Source organism: Semicossyphus pulcher, unplaced genomic scaffold (genome assembly GCF_022749685.1).
Source record: "Semicossyphus pulcher isolate SPU_LCO1_2020_fin unplaced genomic scaffold, fSemPul1.0.p SCAF_10, whole genome shotgun sequence".
In the NCBI taxonomy this organism is placed as follows: domain Eukaryota; kingdom Metazoa; phylum Chordata; class Actinopteri; order Labriformes; family Labridae; genus Semicossyphus; species Semicossyphus pulcher.
In genome coordinates this window covers 22,434,077-22,453,610 of record NW_027211604.1, presented here as the reverse complement: position 1 = coordinate 22,453,610, position 19,534 = coordinate 22,434,077, and the positions used below count along the sequence as shown (strand labels likewise).

General features: G+C 41.6%; 1 protein-coding gene across 1 annotated transcript in view; it reads right to left on the bottom strand.

Moving 5' to 3' along the window:
* Nucleotides 1-8,128, bottom strand: part of castor2 (cytosolic arginine sensor for mTORC1 subunit 2) — a 28,276-nt gene extending 20,148 nt beyond the window's left edge. Inside the window, exon 1 of the mRNA XM_069671696.1 lies at nucleotides 7,875-8,128. Coding sequence (XP_069527797.1) covers nucleotides 7,875-7,987 — 113 coding nt within the window. The 5' untranslated portion in view covers nucleotides 7,988-8,128. The remainder of the gene's footprint in view (nucleotides 1-7,874) is intronic.
* Between the last annotated feature and the right edge of the window lie 11,406 nt (nucleotides 8,129-19,534).

Here is a 19,534-nt window from a genome sequence, read left to right as displayed (position 1 = left end):
CGACACAGACAGCTCTGTCCCTTTAAGAAACCCCGCCCCTACAAGCCCACTTTCTTCTGATTGGCCAGCTCTCTGAAGCCTGTGGAAGTGCAGCTTGAAGAAAAAACTGTGTGAAACCTGGCGTTCACAGCAGCCTGCAGACTGAGCTGAGAAGCTTGGGGATTACTCCAACATACTTTTACCTAGAGATTTGAAACTTCACCCACGTTTAGTCTGGACATCCAACTTTCTAAAATTATATATATGTATTAAAATGTGAAACAGCACAATACCCACTCTTTGAGGCCACTTATAGGCCTCGACATTTTGTCCACAGCGCAGAATATCTACAAACTGTAGATGTAGAAAGCTGTCATCTTATACCCAGGGAATTCATAATCAGTGATCTGATAGTTCCTCTTCTAAATCATAAATCTGCCAATAACCAGACTGTATTTTATTTGTTACTAAGCTCTAATGAAGCAGCTTGTGTTCACATTCTCCAACACATCAGACTTCTGTCTTCCCTATTGTGTCATCTTATAAAATATCCATCTTATAAATAACGTCCTTTCTCTGAGATACTTTTTGTCGCAGCTACTTTTCTTTCTGGAATCCAGCTGTCAGGAGTGAATGGACCAAATGAAGGATATTGAATAGAAGGATATAAATAAGCTTGAAATTATGCCCAGCAGACTTTCTCCAGCACAAAGGAAAGCACTCAGCAGTGAGCTGGATAAACAGCATGCACAACACGGCTGTGATAATCACATCATTACAGGCCGGCCACTGAAGGCTCACACGTCAGATTTGGCTGAAAGGTGTGAAAAACAACAGGCGGATAACAGAGAAGACTCAACAATGCTTTGTGTGGAAATGGGACTGTTTCTTAGAATTAAATAAGCTGTCGGAAATCACTTTGACTTACAGTGTGGGCTGATGAGTTTTTGTCTTGTACCTGAGTTAATAATACTCCTTTAATCATGATCATGCCATTATGAGCACTACTTAATGACTTCACTCTATTATATGACACTGTGTTCCATCCAGATTAACAGTGAAACAGCAAATCAGCGCAGAGATTAAACGTATTATCCGCCACAGAGGGGGAGATCGCTGAACATTTAGCCTGCATTACTCACATTCTGTGTGCAAGCAAGGAACTTCACAGGGAGCCTTCCAATGAGTTCAGGCTTTGCAAAACACTCGCAACTCATCCGTGGCAAACACAACAAACATGTTAGTAAAAACGGCCCAACCCAAGGGGACGGACTCATAGAGAGGATGCTGATTTAATACAAGATAAACCGAACCAGAGTTCTGCACAAATAAATTCATTGTTGATGTCAGTTAATGAGTTGAATTTATTTTATACCCCTTTCCCATCTAAATTTAGCACGTTGACGCAGGTCTTTTAGACCCGGGAAGACCTGCTTATAGATGCCGATTGTCTCTTTTCCCATTGCCAGTGAAGTATACTCCTGTTGGTCTCTTTTCTGCTGCGTCACCGTCTGACATCACAAACGCGCCGGAGACAGGGTCAGTAAACAGTGAAGATATTACGGTGGTTAGGTCTTTATTGTATCTATTACTCATTCAGTCTGTGTAACAAACTTGGCGCCGACAAATTTGGAAGGATGTCCGAGTGCTGCTCGAACGGAGACGGGCGAAATTTGTAGCTGAGATGACAAGGAGTCGCAGAAGTTACCGACAGAGTGTCGACACAGGTTTTGTGTTCCCATCAATGCCGATCGGAGCAGAGGCGATAATTACCCGGGTCTACTGCAGAGTCATTTGATCCAGGTCTGAATGCTGATTGTAGCGTTTCCCATTAAGCAAAAAAGCCGGGTGTTAGCAGGGTTTGTTTGACCAGTGGGAAAACAGCCTTATAAAGAGGATATCGTAATCTCTGTTGTTTGTATTCCTGACCTGGGACTGAACCTACTGTTCTCAAAGCCATTGAAAAGTGTCTGCAGCACTGAGCTGGGATATGATTCTGAAGCGTATTTACTTCTACAAGAAATGTTCATGATCCATCCTAAGACTGCTTTACTAAAGCAAACTTGCATTAATGGATAATTGTGGCTGTAGAACAAGCTGAAAAACAAAACACTTGCACATAATCATCTCCTATTTGTCCTCTGGTAAAGATGTTATAATCAGTTGTTTATTCAGCCAGCATACTTGGGGAAATAGCATCAATTGGAAGTTTCATATCAGACCATTTTATAAATACAAATCTCATATTCATAACTGTCGCTGTTTTTGTCTCCTCCATCTGAGAAAAACATCTGACTTTACAGCTGCTAAACGCTCCACTTTGGTCCCCAGCTAGGTGCTAACTTTGTCTGTTTGCTGTTTAGTGCGGGCTGCATGGTGTACAGCAGATTTAAAGGGCTTCTTATTGCCTAAAAAGCTGCCTGCTGCGAGAAACGAGGTAGATTTTATTGGAGTTTTCAGGTAAGAAAACCAAAACAATGAGCTAAAGAGGCTTAAAAGCTTTGTAGTGGTGAGAGGAACTGCAGACTTTGGGTTTGGCAATACACGTAACAGCATAAACATTACATGTTGTTTAGCTAGCTTAAACACCGATGCATTGTGCGTATTATTTGGTTGGCTGTGGCTCAGGAGATAAAGTAGGTTGTGCACTAATCAAAGGATCAGCTTATCGATCCCTGAATGGATGAATGTTGACATGTTGTGAAAAAGTGGTTTGACTAAAATGGTGTTCTATGAATCAGTTAATTCAACATCTTAAAGGGGCCGTACCTTTTGAATGGATATTCTCATATTTTGGGTTTCAAATGTTTGGGTTTTTATTGTTCACAGTGAAAAAGTAAAAACTGCATAATTCTGTTTTTCCAGAATGACCTTTTTAAAAAGGTCGCGTCTGAAACGGGCCGTTCAGAACAGCTGCAGGTTTCGCTGAAATCGGCTGTCATTGCCAAGAATTCAACTTACCATTCTGACACCTCCTGGTGATTCTGGGTCGTACATATAAGGCTGAATAACCGATCCTAGAGCAACCATGTTTTCTACAACTTTGGAGTGACAGTGCAGTGCAGCCGCTCCCTACGCGGGACTACGCGGTCACTCCAAATACTGTCAGCCAATCGTGGCTGAGGTCTGACCTTTGAATGCCAAAACTGCTTGTTGGTGTCAGGAGGAAGGAGAGGCTCCAAAACATAATTAAACTAAAATATGGAAACAATTTTTGAAACGACACAAACTTTACCAACGTTAAAATTGATTGCAAAGCTAAAATATGTCCCCTTTAATAGCAAAAAAGGGCTAAAACATGTGTTTTCCCTTTCTAAAGTATAAAAACTAATTGCATCAGTACCGTCAAATTCAGTATTGTATTGGTATCTAAATGCAGGTACTGTGTCGGCCTCTATATCAATAGTTTTTACAACAGATACCAGGTATTAATAGTTTTTCAGCTCAGTGCAAGTCATAGGATTTTTTTTTACTTTTATCACTTTTCCTTGTTTGTGTGTTTTTCTTAAATACATAATGTAAGGTTGTGAATTCACGTACAATCATAGGAGAGAGACAGGACAGGAGGTTTGATGGTTAATACTCCACAAACTAGTTTAATCAAGCAAATCAACACGTTGTCGGGAAAAAGGAGGCACAGAACATTCACCGCGATAAGGAGGAAAGTTGTTGACGGGCTTATCAGCAGGAGGAGGAATGAAGGTGCGCCTGTGAGTTTTTGCTTCAACACGAGGAACAAGATGGGAGTTTAAAGAGAACACGAGAAGGAAACACGAGGAAAGAACAAGAATCTAGCTGCAAACCCAGAGTCGTGTCTCTCAGGCTCTCAGTCAAATGATATGAACTTATGTAATCACTAATGGATGGCTGGCATGACCATCCAAACATGCAGCCTCTAAACGAGGTGCACCACTCAAGAATTCGGCCCAAACACTGAATCCGTTGTCCGACTAACCCTGGGAAACCTTCATTTGTTTCTCTTACATCACCTACCGTCTCTCCTCAGATATTGCCTACTAACTGTAACAAAACCAAATGAGAGCAAACAGCGGTCAGAGCTGATGCTCTATATATTTATAGTGCTCAAATAACCTGCAGACCACAGCAGCTGGGGGATTAAAACAAAGTCCAACATGTAAAGTTAAAAGTAACAGGAAGTTAAAATTACTAGTTTACTCGTTAACATCTAGCCTACAAGCACAACCGAAACTAGCACCGTTAGCTCATAGTCACACCCACAGACTGGACACAAATAGTCTGTCAATTTGACAGTGGAACACTCTGTAGAGGTGGATGCAGCCTAAGAACACTACTTTGAATGTATAATTTAAGGTGGATGTAAATTACATGTCTCCTGTGAAAGAATATGCGGGTCAGTATTTAGCATTTGTTATCACTGGTTTTGGCTAGAAAATCACGGACCAAAAGTTAGTCTATTAATGTTGCATTAACTACAGATTCACTCTTCATTTCTTTAAACTATCTGTCTATCTAAGATATGATTCTGTAATAGTAGCTTGCTTCTGATTGACAGATTTAAAGCAACAGTAGACGGTAGCTCAGTGACATGGGAACGGGAGGGTGGCCGGTTCAAGTCCCAGTGCGGACCAAGCATGGAATTGGGGCTGGTAGCTGGAGAGGGGCCAGTTCCTCTCCTGGGCTCGGTCGAGGTTTCCTTGAGCAAGGCACTGAATCTACTCGTACTCGGGCTGCATGTCCATGTGCAGCCCCCTCACTCTGACATCTCTCCATTAGTGCATGTGTTCGAGCATGTGTGTATTTGGGGCCTTTTGTTTGTGTGTAGCATGTTTGTAAAAACAGAGTGAAAAGATTGAATTTCCTCTCTGGGATTAATATTCTTCTTCTTCTTGAGTGTACTGACTCTATATCTCCTATTTCAGTCACTTAAATATGGAATAAATAAATCTCAGTTCTAGAGCCTGACAAAAAAGTTGCCATACAATCTTGCAAATAATAATATCATATCTAAAGATACATATATGATCATTAAAAAAATACATATTGGCTAATACACAGTGATTTTCAGACTGTTAAATATCCATGTCCACCTCAATAATCCAGTTTCAATCAAACTATATTAGCCAGCCTACAGAATTATGTTCAGAAACATGTGGTCCAGTTCTGGTGTTATGATGTTATTTTTAAAGTGATGATCCACACTCCACCTTTCCTTAACATTTGACAATCTCTACTGTAATCTCAAACAATGAAGTGTAGAACTAATGTTTATGGGAAAAAAGGTTAGAGGTGCTACTTTACACAGTGAAGCGACATTAGTATTGATTATAGGTGGCTTGTGTTAAAGCCATCATCTGCTGAGTTAAATGGCTGCTGGGGCGAGGATTTTGTTGAGTAAGTATGGAGTTAAAGTGATAATCTCAAAGATTTTCATTTAAATAAATGTCTGTTAAGTCACTGTCTATCGCTGAATGAGGTAACACAATGGTGATTGAGCCTGTGGCCCACTGATGAAAGCCTTTGTATTTGCAGTATTACAGACTGGGTGTCTGAGGCGACTTTCGTGGAAAAAATCCCAAGCGCATCCAGTTAGTGACGCGTTTTCCATCAGCCAGCAGTGGTCGGCCTGCCAGAGAGGGTAGGCGAAGCTAAGCGGCTGCTTTTCTGGTCTCTGCAAGTGTTGCGAGTAAACAGTAATCTACTATGGCTGAACAAACAAAGAAAATATTGATGACTACAGATACAACTTCAAAAATAAGTGAAAATCCAAAGACAAAAAAAACAAATTTGACGCTCAGATGAAGCAAACAGTCTAAAAAGGAAAGCGACCGTCAGCCAGGAAAATCAAGAGTTACAACCGGAGCCAACCGTGGACGTCACACATGCCACACTGTGTATACAATTAGCGTTTATCGCCATAGGCGCCACCAAAGAGAACAAAACTGAGATCCTCGAGACCCCTAAATCATCATATATTAGGCTATATAGCCTATTTGTTTGCAGCGGTAGTTAACTGTCATCAGAAGCGGCCACCATGCTCGAGTTGGTATTGACCAGGTCTTAAACCCCTCTTGCAAGAATTCATGTAGAGTCACCAAACAACTTGAGATAGTTTTACAATTGCAGAGTAGAAAGGAGAGTGTTACAATTTCTTCTATATACAATATAACAATGGACTTTGGTTAAAGTGAAGCATTCATGTTTGTTTGTTGGGCACTTCCCTGTTATTAAGGTGAATATATCAGAGCTTTCAGAGAATTCTCAAAGTCTTAGCCTTCTTCTTTCTTACAGCATTACTTGTTCTGCTAATCTGCTTTCTGCAGGAAAGCCAGCAATGTGTGATTGAAGAGCCAAATATTTTCATCAAAACAATGCACGATTCAAAGAGAAATTTTGTTCTAAATGGTTTGCATTAAAGCAGATTATGTCCATGCAACCTGATGCTATAGCTCATTAAGAGACATGTAGGTCTGCAGCTTGTCTTATGGACTTGTGTTATATACATGGCGGCTGCGTCTGGCTATTTTCCACCAGCAAAACAAATCAGTTCACACTTCAAAAGGTGTCGGGCATAGCTGGGAAATCACAGGATATGTGTTATTGCGTTACAGCGATCGTGACTACAAAAGGTGCTTTAAACAGCAACGAGATGATGTAGTTTAACGAGAATAAAAGGATTATTTTGGTTGCACAGTGCACCCATTGGAACGATCACACTGAATACAGAGGGTTTTATTTCATTTCAAAACTGCATACTTTAAAGCTGAAATAATTAATTGCATAGTTGATTGACAGATAATCAATCAAAAACTATTTTGATTGTGATATTCATTGTTTACATCAATTAGTCTAGCAAAAATTCTAAATACTTTATGGTTCAAGCAGCTCTGGTATGAACATTTTCTGCTTTTCAATCATTGTCGCATGAATATTGTTAGTTTCGGACTTTTGGTCAAACAAAACAATAGATTTGAAAACATAACCCTGTGCAAATATCCCTTTTTAAGACATTATATAACAGAATCAGTAAAGGAAATACTGTTTGACTGCAGCCCTTTCAAAGTAAAATCCAGAGGTTAATTTAATTTACATGAGGTAATGAGTATGTTTATAGGAACTGTGTTTTATCAGTAACGTCTCCTCAGCACAGAGGGAGTTTTCATTACCAGCTCGCTGCCTGTTGTAAGGTATTCAGGGCAGGCACAGCCAGTGTGTCAGTTAAGTGAGCTAATTTGCTTAGGCTAATATTAATAGACTGTGGAGGTAATAAAACAGCACAACAGAGCGATGGCAAGTGTGCAGGCCTGTTGTGATGACAATGAAATGGGTATTTAATTAAAGTTTTCCCAGGTAGAATGGCTCACAATGAAACACCTTCTTCACAGGACAGGACACATAATACATGACTTGCACTAAAGTTTGGTTGAAAACATGTTATAATTTCCCTGTGAGAAGGAAAAATAGACTAATGCACAAACACACACACACACACACACACACACACACACACACACACACACACACACACACACACACATACAGTAGAGAGACACACACCCCCACTGGCGTCGACCCAGCTACAGATGGCACAAAGCTACAAAATGACACTACAGAACAAGGATAGGCCTGGAAACTGGTGGCAGAGACCAAACACACAGTCTGCTGCTCTCAAAATAACACAAAAAGCTGCATTTTTAAAGCACAAATACAACTAAAGGAACAAGCTGGGGCAGAAATGAACACCCTTGCCTTTTAACACAAGCATACAACTACATGCAGCCCCCAGCATTAGTTTGCTACAATGTTATCAACAGCAGTATCCTCACAGTAAACACGCACAGCACTGTGGAGTCTGTGAAAAACATAAATGACAGTGTATATTTCCGTGTAGCTGTCGCGCCTGTGAAGTTACGTACCTTGTTTTGGAGGCCAAGAAAGCGAGTTTTATTAATCCGTGAGTGCAAATCTGGATCCCCTCTTTTTCTATACTCGCCACTTTCAAGCTGTGCTCTAAAATATGAAGCTCCATCTTTTACGTCTTCTCATTTGAGGAACGACTAAAATGTAAAAAATCCTAAACACTTTCAAATAAGATGCATAAATAAATAAATACACACATACGGCAGGCTAAGGCGTTTTAAATAGAGAAAGAAAGAGCGAGGCAGGGTGGAATAAAGAAAAGCAAAGAGGTAAAACGGACCTGCTGTCAAAACCTGCAACGGAACCGCTCACACTTCTGGTGGCAGGTTTTCAAAATAAAAGTCTTCGGCACAAGCTAGGAGGGTGCGCTGATCAAAGCCCTGAACCTGTTTGTGGCCATAGCTGTAGTTTCATCTCAAACGTGCCTCCCATGTTTTATTAATACGTTGAATGTGCAGAATTAAGCATCATACTTCTAAAAATATCTACAAAGAGCCAAACATTTGGAAATACTAGTATTTGCTAGTATCATGCCATATAATGTAATAATAATAATAATAATAATAATAATAATGTTTTCTATCTCATGGTTTTGAATCATATTACTACACGCCATGTGTTTTCAATTTTCTGTGTAGAAAAATAACCCATGCATATCTTTCGACAGGGAAAAATGTGTACAAAGTGTGAATAGTCTTTTAAAAATTGTTATGCTACTGTTTATATTGTCATATTTCTTTTATCTTTATATTGCTACCTGTACTTTTTGACTATTTTTATTACTTGAGTACATTTAATTTGCCTGTCTTGTAAGCTGCTGTGATGAGTAAATATCCCCTGTGGGATATCAATAAAGCTTATCTTATCTTATTTTATAAGTATTCATTTGCTTGTTTTTAATAGTAGTATTAGCAAAAATGCTAAATATGCTACAGCTACAAGCTAAGTAGCTACAGCTATGTGTCACAATTTTAGTTAGGAGCTTCACTGGTTCACCTAGCAACTGCACAGGGCAACGATGTGACTGGTACATAGCCCCTCGGTCAACGTTTGTTTTTTTACCCTTTTTGTACAGACCAAAAAAATATAAATAATGTGTTAATTAGTAACTTTTAGAGGTACTTTTTCGGATGCAGCGTGGCTAGCTGTTGTGCTGAGCTAAGCTGATGAAAGATCTCCTGGAATCTTTTATATGGCAGACAGGAAAGATAGATACATTATTTAATATGAAAATATAACGTAATGGAAGTTAGGCTAATATTGAAACATATTGAAATGACACATAGACAAACACTGTCAAATACAAAACACAGCTCCCCTGATTTAAATGGCAATGTGTTAATGGACTGTTTCTCATAGTTTTAGGTCTGGTGCTTTTAATTTGAAGAAAAAACGTGAAGCGGAAGTGACTTTCCTTACAGCTTCCCGTACCTTGTCAGACCTGTTAAATGGGTGAGCAGAGGACCGCTGTTCCCCATGTTTGCTCTCCGACTGGAATAGTCAGCAGCTGGTCGGACTGAAACAAACAACTTGCCATTCAAACGAAGGGGGCGGGTCTGCAGCGGAGCGGGGCATCATGGGAAATGTTGTTCTTTTGCGTATTTGCTAAACGGGTACGCCTGACTCAAGTGTAGTGGGTATACATGGGATTTGAAATGGAACAGACACTATGAGTGGGCTTTTGAATTTGATTTCAATTATAGCAACTAATTTAGGGTTTTAATTCTTTGCCAGTGGTAACTTTTCTTATATTAACTTAAATATTTAGGGGAGTTTAATCTTTAGCTATCTGGCCAAAAGATTGGCGCTTTTATTTTAATGCATGTAGCTTTAACTTCAGATTGCAACCTTAAATTCATTGTTAAAGTCCAGCATAGACAGAGAAAAGAGACTGCACTTTGTGTATCCTTTGTATATGTTTGTCTGAGAATGAGAAAATGAAAATGTGTTAGCTTCTTGCAGTCCAGGGGGAGCCTACAAGACATCTGTTTGTAATTTGTCCTTACAGGGAACAGGGAAGAATTTTATTTAACTCAACTTTGGCCAGAAATGCTGTCTACAGTTACCATCGCTGGTGTTCTCTGCCAGCCTCACCAAAGTTTTACCGTCCTGCTTCCACTTGAATGATCTCCGATTGGTCTACCGTCTGCATAATTCAGATTAAAAGGTTTCAGGGTTTAAACAAGTTGCTTCCTGTCCATCGTGTGATGAATATTCCCGACCCTGAGAAAGAAGCTGTGCACCATCCCTAAATCCCTCCGTCTAAACCTCAAACCCCCCAGTGAGCAGTCTTGAAGTGCTTTTTAATCCTGATTTGAATTTGGACTGCCACACCAAGAATGTCACCAAACTTTGTCGTCTTTGAAATATTGCATCTTTTTCTCTCACAGACGGGTACTGGAACATATTTTTGGTTGGTTTTATCTCATATACAGGCGGTCCCTTCATTCACTATCCTAACATTACATTCGCCTTCAAAGCTCTACTTCTGCATTTCATTTAAAAGTCTTAAACCACATCTCTGACGAGTGTACTCTTATGTACTCTAATAAATCACAGAAGCACTGTAGTGTTAATTGTCTCTAGCTGAGGCCTGTGTCAGTATAGCATTTCCAGCCAACACTCTAATTGCAAGAACAATTACTTGTAACAGCCCACAACAGAGTATTAATTAAGCAAACAAAGACGAGAGATCTGCTGCCACAACACACAATATCTGAACTGGAAGAAAGTATTTCCCTTGTGACAGGAAACTATTGTACTGCTAATCCTCAGATGAGAATTCAAAAGCAAATAGATCCCTGAACTAATGCATACACAAACAGTGAGGTCATTAATTACTTACTATTTACCAAGACTGTAATTGTTCTCAACCTTCATGATTGGTTTTCTCTGTTTGGTATTCCCTGTTGGATATACAGATCTGTAAAGTTGGGCTAATTCCTATGTTGCCCAAAGTAAGGGCTATTTTCTCAGTTTAATTATAAATGAGGGATGCAGATGTTTAACATGCAGTTTGAATGGTAACAGTCTGTTCTGCCACTGTGGAGATATTAATTTCAAATAACTTTGGCTATCTGTTAGGAACTTCATTTGTGTCAAGTCTTTTGTGCGTATACGGTTCACATAGGCTACACAACAACATACCACACGCATATCACATCCATAGAAAAATCAACAGTTATAAGTAAAGCTTGTAAGACATAATGAATAAAACACAAAAAAATGGTCTGATGGAAGTGGGCACGAAGCTTGACATGGATCTCTTTGTCCTGAAGGTGAGTGATCTGTATCTCTGGCCTGAGGGTAGGTGACTGTATTGGCTGTGTAGTGTGTGTGTGATATATTGTAGTCTAAGGTCAAGAAAACTGTTTTTCCTGCAATTTTTTTTTAGGTTTCATGGACAATAACATCAGCAGGCCAGAAGCTGGAGATGGTGATATTAAAGTTTTGACACAGGGAAATACATTGAACATTTGTTATAAGGGGGAAAAAACTTAAAACATTATTGTGTATTATGAGGATATTAAAGTTATAATCTCGAAGATCTCTGTTTCGTTCTCTTTGGCGCACCTATGGCGATAAACGATAATTGCGGGAGCACACTTCCCAGATATACAAGTCAAGTCAAGTCAAGTTTATTTATGTAGCACATTTAAAAACAACCAGAGTTGACCAAAGTGCTGTACAAGTTAAAATAAACGACAAACCAAAACAACAAAAAACAACAATAAATGACAATAGAAAAAGTACAAAGCAATAAACGTGTCTAAAACACTAGAAACACTAAGAGCAACCAAATGCAAATGAGTTTTATCTTAAAAGAGTCAATGGAGGGGGAACGTTTGATGGAAAATGGTAGGCTATTCCAAAGCTTTGGAGCTGCCACTGCAAAGGCGTGGTCTCCCTTACCCACTAGCCTTGACCTTGGAACAGTTAAGAACAGTTGCTCTGAGGATCTGAAGGGCCTAGTGGTAGAGTAGGGGCAAAGGAGTTCTGAGATATACAGGGGTGCCAGCCCATGTGTGGCCTTAAAAACAATTAGAAGAACCTTAAAATCAATCATGTATTTAACAGGCAGCCAGTGCAGGGATGCTAGTATCGATTTAATGCTGTCTCTTTTTCTTAAACCGGTTAGAAGTCTCGCTGCAGAATTCTGCACCAGCTGCAGGCGACACAAAGAGGACTGGCCAACACCCAGGTACAGTGAGTTGCAGTAATCTAGTCTTGAGGAGATTAATGCAGTGATGACGGTTTTCATGTCGTTGAGAGAGAGGATGGATTTAAGTTTGGCAATGTTCCTTAGCTGAAAATAGCAATCTTTCACCACGGAGTTGATCTGTTTGTCAAATTTTAGTTCCCGAGATTCCTGGCCTGGGTATGGATTTTTGATGACAATGGCCCTAGGTGGCTGGCTATACTACCTGTGGTGATGGGGGGACCAAAAACAATCACTTCTGTCTTGTTGTCATTAAGCTCAAGACAGTTTTTTGCCATTCAGCATTTCACGTCCTGGATGCAATAAAGAATGGATGTGATGGAGCTGGAATCCCTCGGATTCAATGGAACGTATATTTGCGTGTCATCGGTGTAACAGTGAAAGGAGACATTGTGCTTGCAGAAGATGGAGCCTAAGGGAAGCATATACAGCGCAAATAAAATGGGCCCTAAGATGGAGCCTTGAGGTACACCACAAGTTATATGGGCAGTAGAAGAGGAGAGGCTGCCAATCTTAACAGAGAAAGTCCTGTCAGTTAAATAGGACACAAACCACTTGAGGGCAGAGCCCTGGATGCCAACCTGGTCTTTAAGATTGTTTAATAAAATACAATGATCCACTGTATCAAAGGCCACGCTGAGGTCTAAAAGAATTAAAATGGCACATTTACCAGAGTCTAAAGACAACAATAGATCATTTGAGACTTTAAGAAGAGATTCAGTGCTGTGACGAGCCCTGAAACCGGATTGGAATTTCTCCATGATGTTGTTGTTGTCTAGATGAGACAGAAGCTGAGTGTAGACAATTTTCTCCAGCACTTTGGACAGGAATGGGAGCTTGGAGATGGGATGGAAATTGTTTAGTTGTGATTTGTCAATGTTAGGCCTTTTTAATAAGAGGTTGGACTGTTGCATGTTTAAAACAGGACGGTACAGTTCCATTTGCAAGACTGCTGTTAATAATAAGGGAAATTGTGGGACATACAGTGTCCAACACTTCTTTGACAAAATGTGTAGGAACAGTGTCCAGGGGCCAGGTGGTGGACTTTGTGTGAGAGATTGTGTCATAAATGTTGAAGAGGGACACAGGCTGAAAGTCATTAAGGATGGCAGAGCAGGCAGACACCAGGCAGATGATTCTCCAGACAGCCTTTCAGTATCTCAGAAGACACCTGTAGCCTATCCTTTTTCCATTTGCGTTCTGCCTTACGACATGGTTGCCTAAGAGCACGTGTGTCACTATTCAGCCAGGGCTGAGATTTGGCTCTCGGTTTCCTGACTTTCAGGGGGGCTACAGACTCCAAGATGTCTCCACAAATTGAATTAAAATTTGAGACCAATTTGTCTGTGTCCAGCTGAAGGGGTTTTGCCTCAAGAGTGTTGAACAGAGAGGAGGTTATGTAGGCATCTGAGAAATTACTTGCAGCAGATGTGTTTACGTAGCGGGAGTCGCAAACAGGTAATTGAGAATGGTGGACAGTGTGAAACAAGATGGAGAACCTGATACACTGATGGTCTGAGACATTCAAGTCTTCCACAGCGAGAGAAGCAATGGACAGACCAAGGGTAAAAACTAAGTCCAAGGTATGGCCACGGTTGTGAGTTGGACTGGTTACAGTAAATTTAAAAGAGTCCATGGTTCCAAGAAACTGAGCGGCGCTGGTGTTGGAGTGTCCACATGAAAGTTGAAATCCCCAGATATTAAAATTTTGTCATAGTTTAAAACAAGTGTTGATAAAAACTCAGTGAATTCAGCTAGGAAAATGGCATTCTTTTTGGGCGGGCGATACACAGTAACACATGTTTTAAACATAAACACCTCAAAACTGGTGTAAACATTAGTCCCTATGGGAGTGCAAGGGTGGCATTTTTTGAAAATGACTGCAATACCTCCTCTACGTCCACAAAGCCTGAGTGAACTAAAAAAGTCATAACTCGGGGGGACATAATTCTTAGAGCTGGCTATATTCACCAGACTCCAACCAAGTTTTAGTGAGGAACTGTAAACTCATTTAGAATAAGTCTTATTAGAGAGACCTCACATTTAAAAGAGCCATCTTACACATAGTGGGTGGTGGTGGAACGGTGTTACATTTTATGTAACGAAGATTGATTTTGTTTACCCTTTTTAAAGTGCATCGTGGACGGGAAGCCCTTTCTGTGACAACAGTCTGAATAGGGAGATGAACCAGTGAATTTTTTATTATAGGTTATTGTTATTGTATTGTAGGCAGAGATGAAACCGGAGAGGAAGAAGGGGAAGCAGGCTCCGGGGCGTGTGTGTGGAGTGTAAACAGTCAATCACGTGGAGACAACTGCACCGCATATTGTATATTAGCGGCTAGCATTCCTGAACCCATTTTGTTTGGGTGAATTCCATCTTTGTTAAAAAGTGATGGTCGGTCCCAAAACAGATTAAAATTGTCAATGAAACCCACATCGTGAGCCCTACAAGCAGACTGAAGCCAGGTGTGGAGGCTAAGGAGTCTGCTGAAACGACCAGTACCGCGGCCCACAGTAGGAATGGGACCAGAGATAAAAACAGACTTTCCACGGCACGGAAAATTAAAAAGGTGGTTAAAATGAGATTTAGTCACCTCGGACTGTTGAAGGGATGTGTCATTTAACCCCACGTGAATTATTATTCTTTTAATTGAGGATGGGAGTGAGAGCAATAGGCCCTGAAGCTTTTCATGAATGACAGGAACCGTGGCACCTGGGAGACGGTGTGTGACAGCATTAAAGAAACGCACATTCCTGGTTATGGAATCACCGATAATCAATGTTGATGGGGAGAAAAACAGACGGAGGAGTGTATGCTCAGCATCCACATGGCGCGCCACGTTCACTGGCTGAGGATGGAAGGTCACAGAGGGGGACCGTTGCAGTGAGGGGCCGGCGTCCTTCCCAGCAGAGAGGCTCCCCGCTGGAGAGCTGGACGCAGGGCGAGGAGTGAACTGCACGTAGCCGGGTCATGAAAGGGTTGTCGTTGAGAGCGATGGCTGACAGGAGAGAAGGACGGCTTGGACACAGTCATGGAGAGTGGGGGCGGCAACAGGGGCCCATCAGACTCCGGAGACGATGGGGGTGTGCGGTGACCGGCAAGTGGGGGGAAGTCCTGCGCACCTATGGAGAATTTGTTCAGCTGGAGGGCCTGAGGTGGAGGGGGACAACGGGGGAGCTTGCCAGCATGATTACCTTTATGGGCAGCAGTCCACGGCTCCTTCTGGCTAGGAGTGGAGCTAACCAGGGCCTTGCGCTTAGCGCCCAGCAGGGTCCAATGACGAAACTTACCCGCAGGGGCTCCACAATGGGAGCCTGCAGGGGAAAGTAGGCTCGTAACGTAATACACAGGAGGTCCTAGCAGAGACGAGACTTACCGGCACAGGCCAAAGACTGGGTCTGCTGTGATGGATCAGCCTCCGGTAAGCAGGTTATATGGCCGTGAGTTTCTCCCGATTCAGTCTGCGGTTGACAGTTGATTCCGTCTTGCAGGTGTATCAGTAATCCCTGTTAGCTCCCATGTTAGCTAAAAACAAGCCGGTAGTGCTAGCCTCGGAAGGCTGTCTGGACCAGCAAACGTAAATGTTTAAAAATCCAAGAGGGTGATCGCTAAAACAATTACACTAGGTGAAACATGCAGATAAAAACGGCCAGGATCTAGAGGTGCAGCGTAAAATGCGAATTAGAAACGAGGTAAAAACTAAGTAAAATTTCAAACGAAGACCTTGTCGCATGTGTGACGTCCACGGTTGGCTCCGGTTTTAACTATTTGATTTCCCCCGCTGACGGCTGAAGTTGTATCTGCAGTCATCGATCTTTTCTTTGTGTGTTCAACCGTAGTAGATTACTGTTTACTCGCAACACTTGCAAAGAGCGGAAAAGCAGCCGCTTTCCCCTCTCTGGCAGACCAACCACTGCTGGGTGATGGAAAACGCCTCACTAACTGGGCGCTGCTTGTTTTTTTTTTCCCCCACTATGTCGCCACAGACACCCAGTCTGTAATACTGCAAATACAAAGGCTTTCATCAGTGGGCCATAGGCTCAATCGCCATTGTGTTGCATCATTCGGCGATAGATAGTGATTTAACAGACATTAATTTAAATGAAAATCTTCAAGATTATTAATTTAAGTTTACAATCCATTCTTGAAGTGAAATACATTGATTATCTCATTGCAATGGCACCTGTTAGTGGGTGGGATATGTTAGGCAGCAAGTGAACATTTTGTCCTTAAAGTTGATGTGTTGAAAGTAAGAACAATTGGCAAGCTTAAGGATGTGAGCGACTTTGACAAGGGCCAAATTGTGATGGCTAGAAGACTGGGTCAGAGCATCTCCCAAACTGCAGCTCTTGTAAGGAGTTCCCGGTCTGCAGTGGTCAGGACTACCAAAAGCGGTCCAAGGGAGCATCAGAGCTGGACCAGGGAGCAATGGAAGAAGGTGTCCTGGTCTGATGAATCACGTTTTCTTTTACATCATGTGGATGGCCGGGTGCGTGTGCGTCGCTTACCTGGGGAAGACATGGCACCAGGATGCACTATGGGAAGAAGGCGAGCCGGCGGAGGCAGTGTGATGCTTTGGGCAATGTTCTGCTGGGAAACCTTAATGGGTCCTGCCATTCAGGTAGATGTTACTTTGATACGTACCACCTACTTTAACATTGTTACAGACCAAGTACACCCGTTCATGCAAACTGTATTCCCTAATGGCTGTGGCCTCTTTCAGCAGGATAACGCGCCCTGCCACACTGCAAACATGGTTCAGGAATGGTTTGAGGAACACGACAAATTCAAAGTGTTGACTTGGCCTCCGAATTCCCCAGATCTCAATCCAGTCGAGCATCTGTGGGATGTGCTGGACAAACAAGTCCGATCCATGGAGGCCCCACCTCAAAACTTACAGGACTCAAAGGATCTGCTGCTAACGTCTTGGTGCCAGATACCTCAGCACACCTTCAGAGGTCTGGTGGAGTCCATGCCTGTTTTGGTGGTCCTACACAGTATTAGGCAGGTGATCATTATGGCTTTGTTATGGCTGATCGATCTTTTTCTTGTCAGACACCTCATTCCTCTGGATCTTTTCAGTGCCATTCTGAACAACTTGATCCTTTTATCGTTTTTTTGCATCAAGTTCATAATTCTATTTGTCATATTCCTGAAATATATCTTAAATATATATCTATATCTCTCAATATAAATACATCTCTTTGTATATTTTGCTGTGTTTTGAAAACAACAAAAAAAACATCACAAATTGTACAGAGTTCTGCAGATGTACCACCAATTACAGACACAGACTGACAGACCATTGTACAGCGATCAATTCCCACCATTGTAAATGGAGCCCAGGTCTGTTTAATGTATCTCCATTTACTTTACATGTATAATGCACTGATATTATGTATTGATTTCTTGAAAGTCCATTACAAGTGGACCTTTTATTGCTTTGCGCCTGTAAGGGAATAAATAGACCTGAACCGGACCCCAGTGCACTATCAGAGCATTAAAAGGTTCACTTTGATAATGGTGCTTTAGTGTTCAGCCTTTTACCTGACGCTCATTAAGTTTACCCGTTATCCACCAGGTTACTTATGGCTTTGTTTCCTCTCCGCAGGGGCTTTAAAGGTCTCAGCGAGCATCTAACAATCTCCTTTGTACAGCCACAGGTATAAACACTTATGCTGCTAGCTGTGCAATCACTGCTGAAGTTCTAAGTGTTAATACCTCATGGAGCGAGGAGGGGGTCTGAGTAGATCTGGGTGTATAGAACAGAGAGTCTTTACCCTCAAGCTGCTCCACTCACGCTGTATTTTTTTTTAGCCTTGGTCGATTGATCATGAAGCTTGCTCCTTTTTATGTTTACCTCCTCCTGGCTGCTCCCCACCGCCTCCCCAAAGTATCTCTAAGATCTCTGTTTTTTTGAAGTTCTCAAAGAGATGAATCACACAAATGGGCCCAATTTGGGATGAAATATAGGAGGTGAACCTGAAGGTATTATTTGCACTCATTTTTACCCAGAAAGTGACGCAAGTATTTATTTGAAGAGTAAAACTGGAGAGTTTAAAAGAAAAGTTGTAAACCCCGACTCTGTTCTCATGTCTGCAGATTCAGACAATTGTAGGAAGTTCTCAATATTGGAACATCCATCACTGACAGTGGAATTACACCAGACAGTATGTTCAATGCAATATTTTGCAACATTTAATGGCAACGTCTTTAATATGTTTCTTTTGTATAATACTGTTTTGTATTAACCGGAATGGTTAACGTTAGAGAGACTGTGTCTATGTAAAATAAGCTGTTATTGACGTATGGTTCGGTTTAGGCGACTAAGGGCGTTTTCACATGAGGTACAATTGCGTCGTACCGTACCTGAGTACTGTTGCCCACCCCTCCTCTCCCCGACCGATCTGCTTTCACATTAATACTTTCTTTCCGTACCCGAGTACGCTTGCGGTAGGACTCCGAAGCAGAAGCTTGCGGTTATGCACCTCAAAAACAAGGAGAAGAAGAGGAGTATCATCAACTACATAACAATTTTCAATGTGTCGTTGAAGTGTAGAAAAGCGTGCAAATTGCATGATCCCAAGCTCGTACAATTTTGCTGACCTTCGCACTATGCCTCAAGAACGAGTGTCTCACCTGCATTCCTACGGTATCAGCCCTGGCCATGCAGTTCAGAGGATGAGATCGGTGCTGTGCGAATACGCGGATTTCGAGGAGGCGTTATAAAAAGCAGTCCATTTCCGTGGTTTGGTACGGTTAGCTTTCACATCTGATGCGTACCGTACCCGAATACACATGAACCATACCCGTGACCACCTTTTCAAGTGAATCTGGGCACAGATCAACTTTTGATTAGTGTTCACACTAATCAAATGCACTGGACTTTGGGGTCCAGTGCACTTGGGTCCGGATCCCTAATGTGAAAGCCCCCATAAGTACCAAAGTGAGTTTTAGCTCCAGGTTAGGGATTATCATGAGTTACTCTTGTTTAGTAATGCATTTCATTTATTTCATTGTTCAGAGATCATTTCCTGTTTTAGTTAGTCTCTCTTATTGATCTACTTTCTGCCTCAGTGTGTTTCCTGCTTGTTTAACCTGTGCTTGATTACTCTCACCTCCCCAGTGTTGTTAGGGTGCTTTCACACCTAAAGTCTTTTTGTTTGATTCGAATCGAAGACCAAATTGTTAGTGTTGTAACATTAAATTTAAGGTTGCAATCGAAAGTTAAAGCTACATGCATTACTAAAATAAAAGCACCAATCTAAAGGCCAATCTTTTGGCCTGATCGATGAAGATTAACCTCCCCTATATTGGAGTTAGTATAAGAGAAGGGTATCAAAAGCACAAAATTAAACCACTAAATAGTTTGCTGCCAGTTTGGTTTGTGTTCACCCAGCAGCTTTTACCAGCAGACCAAAAGTTTAGATGTGC